A 13720-nucleotide genomic window follows, 5' to 3' on the forward strand; every position below is an offset into this window, starting at 1 on the left:
GATTTAGATAGTCAGGTTTCAGTCCCCAAGGAGGGACATTTAACAGCCTCTGGGAAGCATGTTCCAGTGCTAAGACACTGTTTCTGTAAAAGCTTATCCTTATACTCAGATTAAAACCAAGAACATACATAGCATTTACATATTTCTTTCTGAACTCAAGAGCCACCTAAAGGAACAATATTGGAAAGATAATTTTCCAATTGAACTCAGCAAGTTCAAGACACAGCAATTTTGCCTCTCTCTGTACATACCATTCGTGCCCCAAGTTGCAGAACAGTCTCCTTCTTAAATCTGCTTCCACAACCTTCAAAGATTCGCTGAAGGTCTTGCCCCAGTCTCTCCATAACCATGAACCTATAGCTACCAGGAAAGATGTAAGAGGAAGGAATCCTTTAAGGCAGTACTGCAAGTTTGTGTCAGATTGAAAGGACTTATCTCCATTTTCTTGAAAATGGATCTTCAATGAATTTGAGGCTTAATTACAGTTCATCTTTTATTACCTTTTTCCCTTGTACTCAGCCAAGCCTGATCCCCAAAACACTGGAATTCCTAAACATCTTATTTTTTTGAGATTCGTCCATTTTCTTACTGTAATGATAATAAAGAAAAAACATTGGGTTAAAGAAAACTGGAGAATTTCAGGTTTGGAGTGAGGTTTTCTTGCTGGTTTTGTTTTAGCTATCAAGCCAAGACATCGAATGAAACAATGAAACAAGTAATGATTTTGTAGTTAGTGTAGCAAACAAGTCAGCCCATAACTTTAAAGTTCTCTGCATTTTGCAAAACAAGAAGCAGTTTTTGTTCTATCAGTGTGGTACTTGGTTCTCTTAGAAGGCAGATAAACAATTATCAATAGCTGGAGAAATAATTCCTTCAGAAAATCTGCTTCGTTCAATACAGAATGATTCAAGGTATCAGAAGTGCTTATGTCTACCAGCAAGCTAAGTCATCTAAAGTCTTTAGGACATTTCCCGTGAATCAATCAAATCCATGTTTAAGTGTGTGCAGAATCAAGTGCCTTGATTACCACTAAATCCTGCGATGATTACGCACACTCTTAGCTGTGCACATGGAAATTGTTACTAGCAGAAATACACTCAGCAATTAGTCCATGTACTACCTCTGTTCTAAGGCTGGCCTCTCTCTTGAGTCCATTCATTGTGAACTCTGAAGTGAGCACAGAATGCATTTGGCACACTTTTACTCTCCCTTCTGATCAGAAAGGAGAAAGATAACATCCTAGCAAAGAAACGTAACAGCAATCTCAAATTATTGCAGCACCAACAGTATTAGGTCAGTGGATACGAAATGAGTTCACTATCAACAACAGTTCTTACTAGAAGCAGTTAAACCCAAACTTGCTCTTAAATCTATCAGAATCAGAACTGATATATTACTTACTCTGCTCTTGTTTTGCAGCCCTCTGGTAAAATTTCAGTTCAGAAAATAAGGGGCCATTTTCAAGATATTCCTATTGAGAAATAAGCAAATTCAGTATCATAAAACACATTAGAAAGGCAATGGTTTCTCAAGAAAAGAGAAATTCAAGAGAAATTCAAGAGAATGAAACCCCCCCCCCCCCCCCCCCCCCCCCCCACCTCCCATACTTCATGCCATATGAGATGTCATTTTAATAAGTTGTTTGGCCACACATTTTCTTAAACAACTCAGATTCAGGAATGATTTAAGACACTTTTTTCAAAAATCCTGTAAATGAGGTGTGTTCAAGTTCATAACCTGATTTTCCTTACTAAACTGTTGAGGGCAGTAACCAAGGAAAGGAAGGAATCAACTCAAGGAAACATTGTAAGTCATAGAAATGCCAAAAACATCCCCAAGCAGGGAAAGTAATTCAAGATATAAAAAACAAAAAGCACAAGCACTCAGTACAGACCCAATGCTGACAATAAGGACAGACAATAAAGAGAAAGAACTGTGTGCACAAGTTAATAATTTAGTAATGAGATCTACACATTACCACTTTAATTACATGCACTGCATCATCTTCTACAGGAACACGAGTATGAGGGGAAGCTGCAAAATGAGAAAGAGAAGGGATCAAGTTGTGTGAAGCAAAATACGATTACAAATAAAAACCAAGCTAACAATGCATAAGGTGACCAACAAAATACATGACAAAGATACCCAACATTTTCTCTGAATTCCTGCTTTTAAAAGCTAGAGGTTTGCAAAGTTCAAAGAGAACCAAAACAAATCCCACACACACGTGGAAGCTTTAATCAACAAGTACTGAGGCAATTTTAACCCACATTTTCAGAACTCTCTTCCTAGATGCTAATTAAGGAGTAAGCAGGATGTGCCCACTACACCTTTGCACCACAATGAGGTATTCCATTATAACACACTATGTTGAAGTCATTCCAGTCAATCGGATAACCTCTGTATTGGGTTGCTGCCAATTCACTGTCGTGACAAAGACACCACTTAAAAGTTGTGACCTACATTATGCCTTTAGAGAGGATTGTCTGCTTTCCTCTGTTACAAATTAGTTTGGCCCTAGAACCATGATTTCTATTCTGACATTATTTAGACACTGGCCTAAGTTAGGGATAGCACAGCCACCACCTGCCTAAAGGGGAGACAAGGGATTGTGCCTCTAACTGCAAGTACGGATTTCAAAACAATAATTGACCACATGTGCCAATTACAGCCCAGGAGACAGAACCTCTCTGCACAGACAATGCAATCCTATTTTTTTCTGACCCTGAGAGAACTATCAGTTCTCTCTGATACTACTGAAGCTACATGGAGCTACACTGGGATTAAAATTTAATGAGACTAAATCATCTTTTAGAATCATCACTGAAAAGAAAACTAAAAAAGAATACAGTTCCTAGGAAATAAATGTCCCTTTCAAACTTCTTGTAATGATCAAATACCAACAACAGCCCAGGTGTGAAACACTTCAACTATCAGCACACACAAAAATAGACTCCTTTTATCCATGTAATAAAAATGAAGTAAACTTGGATCTCACCAAACCATCAAAGCTTATATTTTTTGGTGGTCAGGGCACAAAAATATTTTGAACAGCCCCCTTCAGCTGCCATCTTCCTTTAATTCTATTCGGCAATTGGGTTGAATCTGGCAGCATATACACCCCAAACACCCACAGGGTCCCCACTGCCTTCTGCTTGACACTCCCCTGCATGAATGCTTCTATACTAGTAACGCATTAAGATAAAATGAACATATCCTAAAACAGTAGCTCTGGAAGGTGTGAACTGTCCGCGGACTGGAACAAGAAGTGGTCATACTCAAAAGACAATTTAAAACTATCATACAACCAGGAAGGAGGTTTTGGTAAACTTCATTCTTACCATATTATTGTACTGAACTGGGAATTGAGACACAAGTGCTTGAGTCTCTGACACATGCAGACTATGTGTTAATAACCGAAGACATTACTTTAAAGGAATATATCCCATGTGTTTTCATGGTATTCAACAACATCACATTACCCAAACAATTAGATATGCTCCGTGACACAGATCAGAAAAGAACCTGTGTATAAGAAAAATGTATTTTAATATCAAATTACTTAACAAGGTTTGATAGGTATAGAGAAGAATCAAATTTAAATGTATTTGAAAGAGTCTGATCTAACTTCCCTGTAGACATCCTGACATTTTCTAAAGAGAGGCCTCAATCATGGTAATCTGGAACAGACAGAAACAGCTGTCAGGGTAATGAAGAAGAGCAATTAACAGGAGGTAGCCCAGCAAAAGGGCCTGACTCCCATGGTTCTTCCACTGTGCCAGCGTGGATGGGTTTTGGAGTCACACTGAAAGAACATCCTGAAGAAAAATACAACCAAAACTAACTGGCAGTTGTTAACAATGTGAAAAGGGAGAAAAGTCAGGCAAAGCCCAACAAGATTCAGGAACAGATGCTCCTCAAAATGAGTAGCATGACATTCAAATCCACAAAAGGAGAAATTGTATTATTGGGTTTACTGCACATCCATGAAACAAGGTGTAACATTCACAATGAATAACACTCTAAACTTCATACAGATGAGGCTGAGACAATTAGTCTCATACATACAGCTAAGCAGGAGCTGCATGTGTACCTTGTGTTGCATCATTTTAATTAACCATTCAGGCAGCAACATTTTAGTGCAGCTCAGAAATAAGACAGACTAATTTTTTTGTGTCCATAAATAAACATAAATGGTTTTTAAAAAATTGTCTCATTACTATGTATAGTTACTTAACAGACTGGAAAGGCTCCCAAGGTTTAACAAACAGTCTGATTACATACCTCATAGACCACCACCACATACTCTCCTGCGAGTTTAGCTCATAGTTAATTACTGTATACTCGTAATTAGCCATGTGCTAGCCTCGTTCTGTGTGGTAGCACATGGCTATTTATAATATTACAAGCAGTTTAATGCTAGACTGCAGGACAGTAAGCAGAGACCCTGCAGGAGAGCAATGCTGATAGGCAGGAGGTCTCTGATGGTATATAAGTACATGTATAGAGTACCAGGAGCACTATATGGCAACATTATGTTTGCAAAGGATATCTTGAAATAGCATAACAAGTGTAAGAGTTCCCAGTTTACAGTTCACATTGTTTTGATCAACTAGATATGCACAATCTCCTTATATCTGGGAGTGGGGGTTTGTGGGTGGTGCTGTTGATGTATGCACACAATCAAAACCATTGTCTACATAATTGTTAACTGGGAACACTGGTGCAAGATGAACCTGTGTAGGGGACTGTAGCTGTTTCTATCTCATGCCAAGATGAGTCTCACCAAACACTTGCAAAGGGCAAAGGACAGCTCTGTTTTCCCTTCCTCCCCTTCATTCCAGTCACAGCTACCACGCCAGTGAAAAGCATACAAATTTAACATGCACTCCGAAATGAAGCTGTGCAGTGAGATTCACATTCTTTGCTATCATTTCCAACTGTTGTGCCTACACAACACAGCAAATAACTCACCCCAAATTAACCAATGTCCAGAATTCCCTAGTTTCACCCAGGCACAGTAGTTACAGTCTCATCATCCACTTTAATGGTAAGTTCCATTTGTTTTGTTGCCACAACTTTAATTAATGGAGATTTCTAAATGTTAATAAGACATGGTAACAAAAGGGTGTTTCTGGATGAGCTGGTTTCCTACAACCACACAGCACAATTACATGCAGTTTGACAAAGAACAGTGCCAATTCTATTTGCCAGTTCAAACGTGCTTGTTGCACTTTTAGCAGTTCATTTGTGGCAGTCACACTTGGAATATGGTGAAATATTTTCAATGGCTCTCCCAGAAACAGTTTTGTTGACAAAGTTTACACAGTGGAAAAGAAAGCAGCATTGATTTGGCAGTTTGGAAAAACATCCCTGCTCCTGTCCGCAGCTGGTGTCTTTGCCACTGCTGGCTATTTTGAAGATATATTTGTTTAGAAAACGTGTAAAATTGGTTTCAGAAGTTCTTCGGTTGCTAGCTGGGTTTTTGCTTTGTTTCATTGGTTAACTGATCCCAAAGAGTTATATGGGCACTTGAGTTTTTTGCAGGAATAAAAACTAACCTCAAAAATACCACACTTGGAAGTTACAGGCTACCTGTTAAAAAGCTGGGAAAATTCTGACCCTGTTTAAGTCAAGCCAAGAGCTGTTCAATTCAATGGCTAACAAACAGGGGCGGGGGAAGTGTTGCTCAAAGCATCTAACAATAAAAACCAATCCAAGCTGCAGGAATATAGTTACCAAAATCAAAATGTACACATGTCGTATCTACTATTTAACACATGACTTTGAATATTTCCTGCCTATGGAGGGAAATACCAGTACTGGGAAGTACTGGTACTAAGGAGAACGAAGGACATCACTTTCTCCCCTCTGCCTTCACAATATCCAGTGTTTCCCAAGAACTGAAATATTCAGTGCTTGAAGGGCGTTTGCAGTCCGTTTTTAATGTAGCCCAAGGAACACCCACTTCTCTGCTTATATTGTTACTTTATCGTGCATTATCATTTCCTGGACAAACTCTTTCCTGAGCAGTGTTTACATGACATGGTTTTTGTATAGATTCTTCTTCTATGTAGTTTTATGAATATAGGGGGTTATTTACACAAATTATATGTACCCGTGTACCACGCTTGTGAAACCACCTGCCATCAACCCTAACTAAACTGGCTTTGGTAGAAAATTGTGCTCAACTGCTGAACTGTTTTGCAGACAACTGCAAATACCTCCCAGGTTAAGGACAATCAGTACTGGCAGGAAATTTCACTACATTTCTTACTCATCTTCCAATGAACCCTTAATCATGACTCAGTAGAGCCAAAGTTTTGTATTCCACTGCAATGGAAGCCACTGTTTGACTTTCAGAATTACTAACTTTAAGCTGGAATAGGTATGACACATCCTTTAACCCCAGGCAAAAAAAAAGGTATCCATGATCTGCTCTTACAGCACTCTCAAATGGGAGTCCGGGAATCCTAGAATGACTGGGGTTGGAAGGGATCTTAAAGCCCATCCAGTTCCAACTCCCTGCTATGGGCAGGGACACCTTCCACCAGATCAGGTTGCTCCAAGCCCCATCCGACCTGGCCTTCCAGCCCTCTAATATTTCAAACTTGATGTACAAACTGCAATCTGGCAAGATTCTGCTCCAGCCCATCCACTAGTCTGACTTGTGGACTAGTGTGGTGGACTAACGAAGAGCATGACAATGGCTCCCAAATCACAGGTCCATACATATGAAACAAACAAAACAAACCAACACATTATGTGGCAGAACACTCAAATATAATGGTAATGATCTCTGCAGACTTTGTAACAGGCTATAGACTACTGTGTCAAAATGAGTTCTGCTTTCCAAATTAGGACTTCTAGCCTACAGAGGACCAAAAACAAAGAAGAAAAGGGAAGATTCAAGGGGAAGCAGCCATCAGCAAGAGCTAGTTGAAGTAAGGAGTATTTCCTCTTTAACAAATGGTGCAGGCTGATCCTGCACCATGTGGTCAGCTCTAAGTAACCACTAAGTAACAAAATCAGGCTAAGTATATGATTTGGTTGCCTACAGACAAGGTGAACAATTAGATCATCTGCTTGCTGTATCTATATTTATACAGTTTTATATTAGTAACAAGATATAAAGCCTTTTTCCTGAAGTGGTGTTTGTCTAACAATGAATTTATTTTCACACTAAGCTTCACACCTGCAGGTACAATGAAACCTTTGCTGAAATGCATTCTAACATCTGAAGGTTAAGAAAAATCCAACCCTAACCAGACAATTATCTGATATTGCTATTAATTACAGGGGCTTGCTATTAATATTCTTGTCTCCACTGAGTTTATAAAAATCCTGCTGAACATATATCTTTTGGTGTCATTTTTACTGCATTTTTGTAAATTGCTGCACTGTTGTAAATATTTTCAGTGAAGTTAATGTAACCCACTGCTGAAGTTTCTCTAGAACCAATTACTAAAACAATGCCTAATGTAAACCAGGGGGTGGAACTAGATGATCTTAAGGTCCTCTCCAACCCCTAACTATTGTATGACCCTATGAATGATCAGCATGACGATGACAGAATGTGCTCCCATCGAGGCTTCTCTCCCTTGACAGATGCACACCCCTGCTCACAGCTATACAAACTATCCATGGAAATTACTCTTTCTGTAACAGAAACAAAGTTTATTTCACACCTCAGCCTGGTCCCCAGAACACCAGGCCTCAGAACATCCACAGCAGGGTATACTATGGTCCAAACTTTACAGCAGAACAAGCCACAGCCAGGCTTCTTCCCTGCCCACAGCAGATCTCCCTTTGCTGCTAGTATTAAAAGGCAATATTCACCCATTTAATCACTGGTTGCTGCTCAAGTGGATATTCTTTGCCTCTTCTGGAAAATCATGGGGAGGGGGAAGAAAATGCCAGTGTGCTGGCTGTAGTGGTGACTGATCTCCAAGTAGGGCTGAATTTGATTATGACTTTATCAATACATACTTTCCTGAGCTTCCCATATTCTAACAACACATGCAAAAATAGCAGACAGACAGCATCACCTGAATACCTGCTGCAAAGCAGCTCAAACAATGGTTTCAAAACTGTTAATGTTCATCTACCACTTAGTGCTTAACACACTAAAATTGCTAAATACAATAAAAACACTTTTACCATGGAATAAGTTCTATTGTAAAAGACCCCATCTAACAAAACATATGTATATAAATGTAAAAAAATAATATTTTGCAGAACCATCAGCTTCCATGAGAAAGAAGCCTGTAGGCAGGTAGTGAGTGCTGTGTGCAGCACATTTCACTGTAACACTGGAATTTTAACAAAACATTGTGTGACCTTTCTGCATTTGAATTTTCAGTCCAAATTGTGCGTTAATAGAGTGCTTGCAGCAGGATTAGAGAATGATTTATATAAAGACTGGTGTTAATTACTGACTGGGATCAGGAAGATAAATGAGGAAATGTAAGGATCTCAGTATCACCCTCCTCAACTCTTGCTTCATTTTCCAGTGTACTGCCACTGTTCTCTACAGGGCTACAAACCAGTCATGAGACCACCAATATGCCATGTTCTTCCCCAGTTGCTCTTCAATTTGCTCTATCAAAGAGCTAACAGTTCTGTCTGAGGTGCCTGACAGAAACTGAGCACCAGTAACAGAGATAAACCTTCTAACAAAAAAAGGCATAGCTAATTTCTGCTTATGATCCATCTTGCCCTTGTTATGGCAAAACCAGTGTTTGAGAGAACATCATTAGGCAGCTTCTATTGCTTCTGGCAGCAGAGGAAACTGTTCTTTTCAGGAGCATTGGGAAGAATCAGTATTTGTAAGCCTTCAGCTGCTGGATTTGCTCTGGTCAAGATCAAAATGCAAAAAGGGAATCCAAGGCAATAAATGAGTCAATAAAGAAATAGACAAGATGGCACAGATGGAAAAGAGAAAGAATAAATCAGAAAACCAAGGAAAATGTTAAGTTAGGCAGGACTGAACTTGCAGATAGCAGTGACTTTCAGGTATGTGATTAGAAATTTGGAAGCCCCGCTCCCAAAGAAACTACTTGCATTCGAGGACTCAGGGCCAGTAAATGCCTTTCAGCAGCTTTGATTTAGTGAATAGAACCTTCCATGGAATGCATCCCTTGTAAACAGATTTTGCAGAGATAATGTAAAATTTCTCAAGAGCATGATTATATTATTATAATAGAGATTTATGGAGTATGGAGTAGCCTTAATGGGAAATTAAGCTATAACAATGCACATCAAAATCTTTACACCACTACTGTAAAAAGACTTATTAAAAGATATAGCCAGCAAAGTTAACCTTTACTTTTATAAATGGGCTGTACTGTTCATATCTGGAAGGCAGTCGAACCTGTCTCCACCCCCTTGTCTTTCCCACCTCTCTACTGCTCTTTCTGGGTTAGCATCTCACTGAAAAGTTTAGTGGTCCTCTCACATCTTGTTGTATATGCACATATGCACTAAAAACTAGTCTGAACAGCACAGAGGAAGAAGGTGCCTCTCAGCACCAAGCATCCATATCTTAGTCTCAAAAGTTTTGTCATCTACTTCATTCCCCTTGACTCTCAAAGATAGCTGAACTCTTTCATATGATCAAGTGTAAAAAAAAAAAATGCTACTGAATGATATTTACATAATACATAATGTATCAGAGATAAAGAGGTGGACAAAGTGAGAAAGCTCCAGTGTCAATATCTGGGGCTAAATCTAGCCCATATCTCCTTTTAACTGTAGGATGAGCTATGCAGAGAACTGAGCCTTCAGTTATCATTCATGTATCATGTATCATTCACTACCCCTTCTGAAAGAAGAGATTAAATGAATGCAAATACCATTACAAAAGTGGCAGCTGCATTTCTTCAGCCATGCTGCCACTTACAAAAAAAAACCCCACAGAATAGTAACACCAAGGCTCCTAGGTTGTATTCTCATTCCCAACTAATCACTGACTGCTTTACACCTCAGTTCAGTGGGAGCCAAGCTCAACAAACACCACAATGTGAAATCACCTCAGCAGTCTGTGTGATCAGCAGAAAACTAATCAGATTTGCATGAGACTGTCCAGATCCCACGTGCTGTACACCCACAAGGGCCGGTGTGGTTTGACTGCAACAGAAAATGACAAAGCTATATTCTAAGTGATTCATAAACACAACATTTTTTGTCTTACACTGGAGAGCTACACCCACTACAACCTTGCTTGCTGCACTGCATTCCCTCTGTTCTTCCTCTCTGTAGGGTCCTTCTGCAAGTTCCATCTTCCAGTCATTTATCCTTGAATGGCAATATCCAGAGACACCTTAACATCATTTCTTAGCTCACGCTAAGCTCTATTTTCTTATGGTAACATCTCATACATGCTCTATGCACAGCATCTGTTGAACATAATCCACTGATTATAGAATCACAGAATCAACTAGATGGTTCAGGAAAGGTCACAACAAGCTATCAGATATATCAAAAAGAAAAGAATCTAAAAATTCTAACACTGCCCTAACCTTTGGCTCCTCTATAACTATTAGTTGAAGCTTCTGGTTCAGTCTGTTGAGCAGTTAGGAATGTGTCAATGATATGAATTCCATAGGAAGCCAAACCAGAAACTCCACTACAGGAACTCATCAGATGCACTCCAACTACTAACAGCAACATAAAGATGCAAACCAGTTTCTTCAGACAGCCTCAAACACGCACTTTTTGAGGAATCCCACCGAATCTAGTCCAGATCAGACCACACCAAATCTAGTCCAAAGTAAAACAAACCTTCCACTTTATTTGAGTGTAGGTGTAGGGCCATACCCACCAACTGTTGCCATTTACTCATTCATTTCTGTTTTACCAAACTATTTGCAAACCTTTTCTCCAGGTTTTTCAATGACTGTGTTTACTTGGCAGGAAAGTAGAAGCAGTGACATTTAGGTTGTTACTGAAATCTTTTTGCTTCATCTACACGTGCATTCAGTAGGATGAAGTGCAAGTTTACGCCTTTTTCCCCTCCCAGAAAGTTTCTCCACTCAAATCTGAAGTCTAGATGAACTAAGTCCAACTGCACAAGTAAAATTACCCACCCTCCTGTAGTTTACAGTCACACACAAATAGCTGGAAGAACAGCACAACTGGGCAACCACTTTAGAGAAGCAACATCTGAACACATATGGGACTATGGCACCATGAAATAAAATATGAGTCTTCAGTTGCCATTCAGTTCTTTGTGATTAACCATAATGGACATGAGGAGGGGGAAAAAAAAAAACAAAAAAAAAACAAAAAAAGGAAAGGAAAAACACTTCAGTGCAATATAAAATGTTCCTGAACAGCTGAAAGCAGATGAGCACCATGAGATAGCCAGGCAGATGTAACAAAGGTCACAATCAATCTGTCACCAAGAGACCAGTGGCACCCAAGTGCTACATTTATGTCTGCAAATACCAAAAGAGCAAACATGCTAACCCTTCTACAGAAAGAGCACACTTTTTCTCTCTACTGTAGGTGCCTGATGCTGACAACTCCTGATGGACAACTCCTTCACCTCCATGAAACCACATTAAATCCAGCACAGCTCAGCATATTTGAAAGGAGTTACTAAAGACAATTGATAATGCACATGGCACATGATGCCTGTTCTAATGAATACTTGTCTCATTATAAAGATCTGGAAATCACACTAAGTGGAAAGCTCATGCTTCGTAACAGTGTTTGAACAAATCATTTTCCAACAAATCACTCAATATGAAGGAAACATCATTAAGAAACCAACTGAAAAAAAAACCAGGAGTAGGAAACAATCAAAACTATTTTCCACGGCAACCACACAAAAAGAAAAATCGTAAAACAAGAAGATTTAGCTGGTTTATGCATAAAGGGAAGTTGATTTATGTATAGGAGTGACTTGCTCATGAAGATTTAAACGTTAATACTCTAAATAGAGAGATAACATATCTCTAACTTACACAGATCATGTTTGGCTCCAGAAGCAATGTACTAAACTACTTCTAGATAACTCTTTACTGCTGTCTTATACAAGTTCAGTTTAGTTCCTAACAGCCACTGCGGACCACTTTGCCTGTACGTGTTTGCCGTGGGGAAAAACAAACAAAACACACCCCCCTCCCCAAAAAATCCCAAATTTAATATTGCCTTGCAAACAGGATTTGCTGTTTCATAGAGACCAGCAATAGTAACATACATTATATGCTCTCCAGTGACCCAAAATGCTTTACAAACTGCCTTTCAGAACCATTCATTCCTCATAAAACACCGCCTGAATGAAATGCAACAGCTTCTTCTGAAGGAAACACAGAAAGCTAGCTAGGACAGAGCAAATGAAGAACAGCTTTTCCACCTCTGGTGAAAAGTTTTATTTCAGAGGCAACACCCAGCTAACTGCTGCGCGTCCTGGATGGAAACTAATGTAGTCTTGGCCAGAAGAGAACATTTCCAGTAAGCGGAAACCCAAGGAGTGCTCCAGAGCACAGAACTGGCACCAGTCCAAAGCAGCAGCTAAGGAAAGCATCACCATTAGCTGGAGCCTCACTTGGCAACACTCTTCGTGGTCTTTGACAGCAGCAGCAGCACCTTGCCTACCCCACCTGAGCTCCACAGCAAAGCGCACAAGGAGCCAGCAAACTGGGCATGGAGAACACGCTGCACCATCAACAGCATTAGACCAAGACAGACGCCCAACAGGGTGTTGCAAACGTCAGAAAACCACACTTCAACACAGCTGACCACAAGCATGTAACTTTTAAAGACCATTCTGATTTTTGTTAAGAAGTTGCAAAGACTGTTTACAAGTTACCCTCTTAACTACCGCCACTATTTTACCTAAGTAGATCAAGCCAAATCCTCCCTGGCCGATCTGGCTGCCCAGCCGCCACACTTTCCCTTCGGTGTCTTTCAGGATCATGTCTCTGGGGAGAGGAACCGGCAGCTTGCCTTTGCCACGATCCTTTGGCGGCATCGCACCTTGAGAGAGAGGAAAAAACGAAATCAAAAGCTGACTTTGATCAGAAGAAACAACATCCCTCAAAGTCCTTTGCCCAGCGGGCCCAGCTCGCTCCCCCTCAGGGCCGCTTTTCCCCGTCCCGGGCCTTTCAGCGGAGCGGAAGCCGGGGCTGCTCACCCACTGCGGCGTCCGCTCCGCCGGGACAGGGCAGTGAGCGCTGGGCCCCGCCGCCCGCTCCCCCCCCCCCCACGCACCTCCACAGGAGCCCCTCGGGCTCCCTCCGCCGCCGGCCGCAAACTTCCCAGCCGGGAACTTCCCGCGGGGCGGGTGCAGGAGGCAGCGGAGGCGGTGAGCGGCCGTCCTCCCGCTGGAGCCCCGGCTCGGGCCTCGCTCCGCCGCCCGGCTCCCCTCAGCAGCGCGGAGCCCGCCCTGGGGGAGGCGCGCGCCGTTTCCCGCCTCCCGGCCGTGTGGCGCTGCCCGCTGAGGCGGCGGCGGGACATGGAGGAGGTCGATGAACAGCGGCGATTTCCCATCCCTTCGGCTGTCCCGCTTCTAAAGGTGCGCTGGCGAGTGAGGAACTCATCTATTTGGGTTGTTTTTTTCCTTTTTAAACTGTTTTGGTGCATATAGGTGTGTGTGATCGGGGTGTTCCGTGCCCGGGGTTAAAATAAAGTACAAAAGTCAGGTTGTAGCTTGGGAAAGGAACTCAAAGCTCCTCCAGCTCCAACCCCTGCCACAGGCAGGGACACCTTCCAC

At 41.2% G+C, this 13720-nt stretch overlaps 1 protein-coding gene across 5 annotated transcripts in view; it reads right to left on the reverse strand.

Moving 5' to 3' along the window:
* Positions 1-13335, reverse strand: part of VRK2 (VRK serine/threonine kinase 2) — a 69744-nt gene extending 56409 nt beyond the window's left edge. For all 5 annotated transcript variants that reach the window (XM_057405780.1, XM_057405777.1, XM_057405776.1 and 2 more), the window contains exons 1-6: positions 13219-13335; positions 12844-12984; positions 1979-2034; positions 1402-1471; positions 501-588; positions 252-360 (exon numbers count right to left, since the gene is read on the reverse strand). In XM_057405780.1, the coding sequence (XP_057261763.1) occupies positions 252-360; positions 501-588; positions 1402-1471; positions 1979-2034; positions 12844-12979 (459 nt within the window). In that variant the 5' untranslated portion in view covers positions 12980-12984; positions 13219-13335. The remainder of the gene's footprint in view (positions 1-251; positions 361-500; positions 589-1401; positions 1472-1978; positions 2035-12843; positions 12985-13218) is intronic.
* Positions 13336-13720: the final 385 nt, after the last annotated feature.

The sequence above is a fragment of the Pezoporus wallicus genome, unplaced genomic scaffold (assembly GCF_028554395.1).
Source record: "Pezoporus wallicus isolate ANWC-B61680 ecotype Strahan unplaced genomic scaffold, APGP_CSIRO_Pwel_v1 contig_6714, whole genome shotgun sequence".
In the NCBI taxonomy this organism is placed as follows: Eukaryota; Metazoa; Chordata; class Aves; order Psittaciformes; family Psittacidae; genus Pezoporus; species Pezoporus wallicus.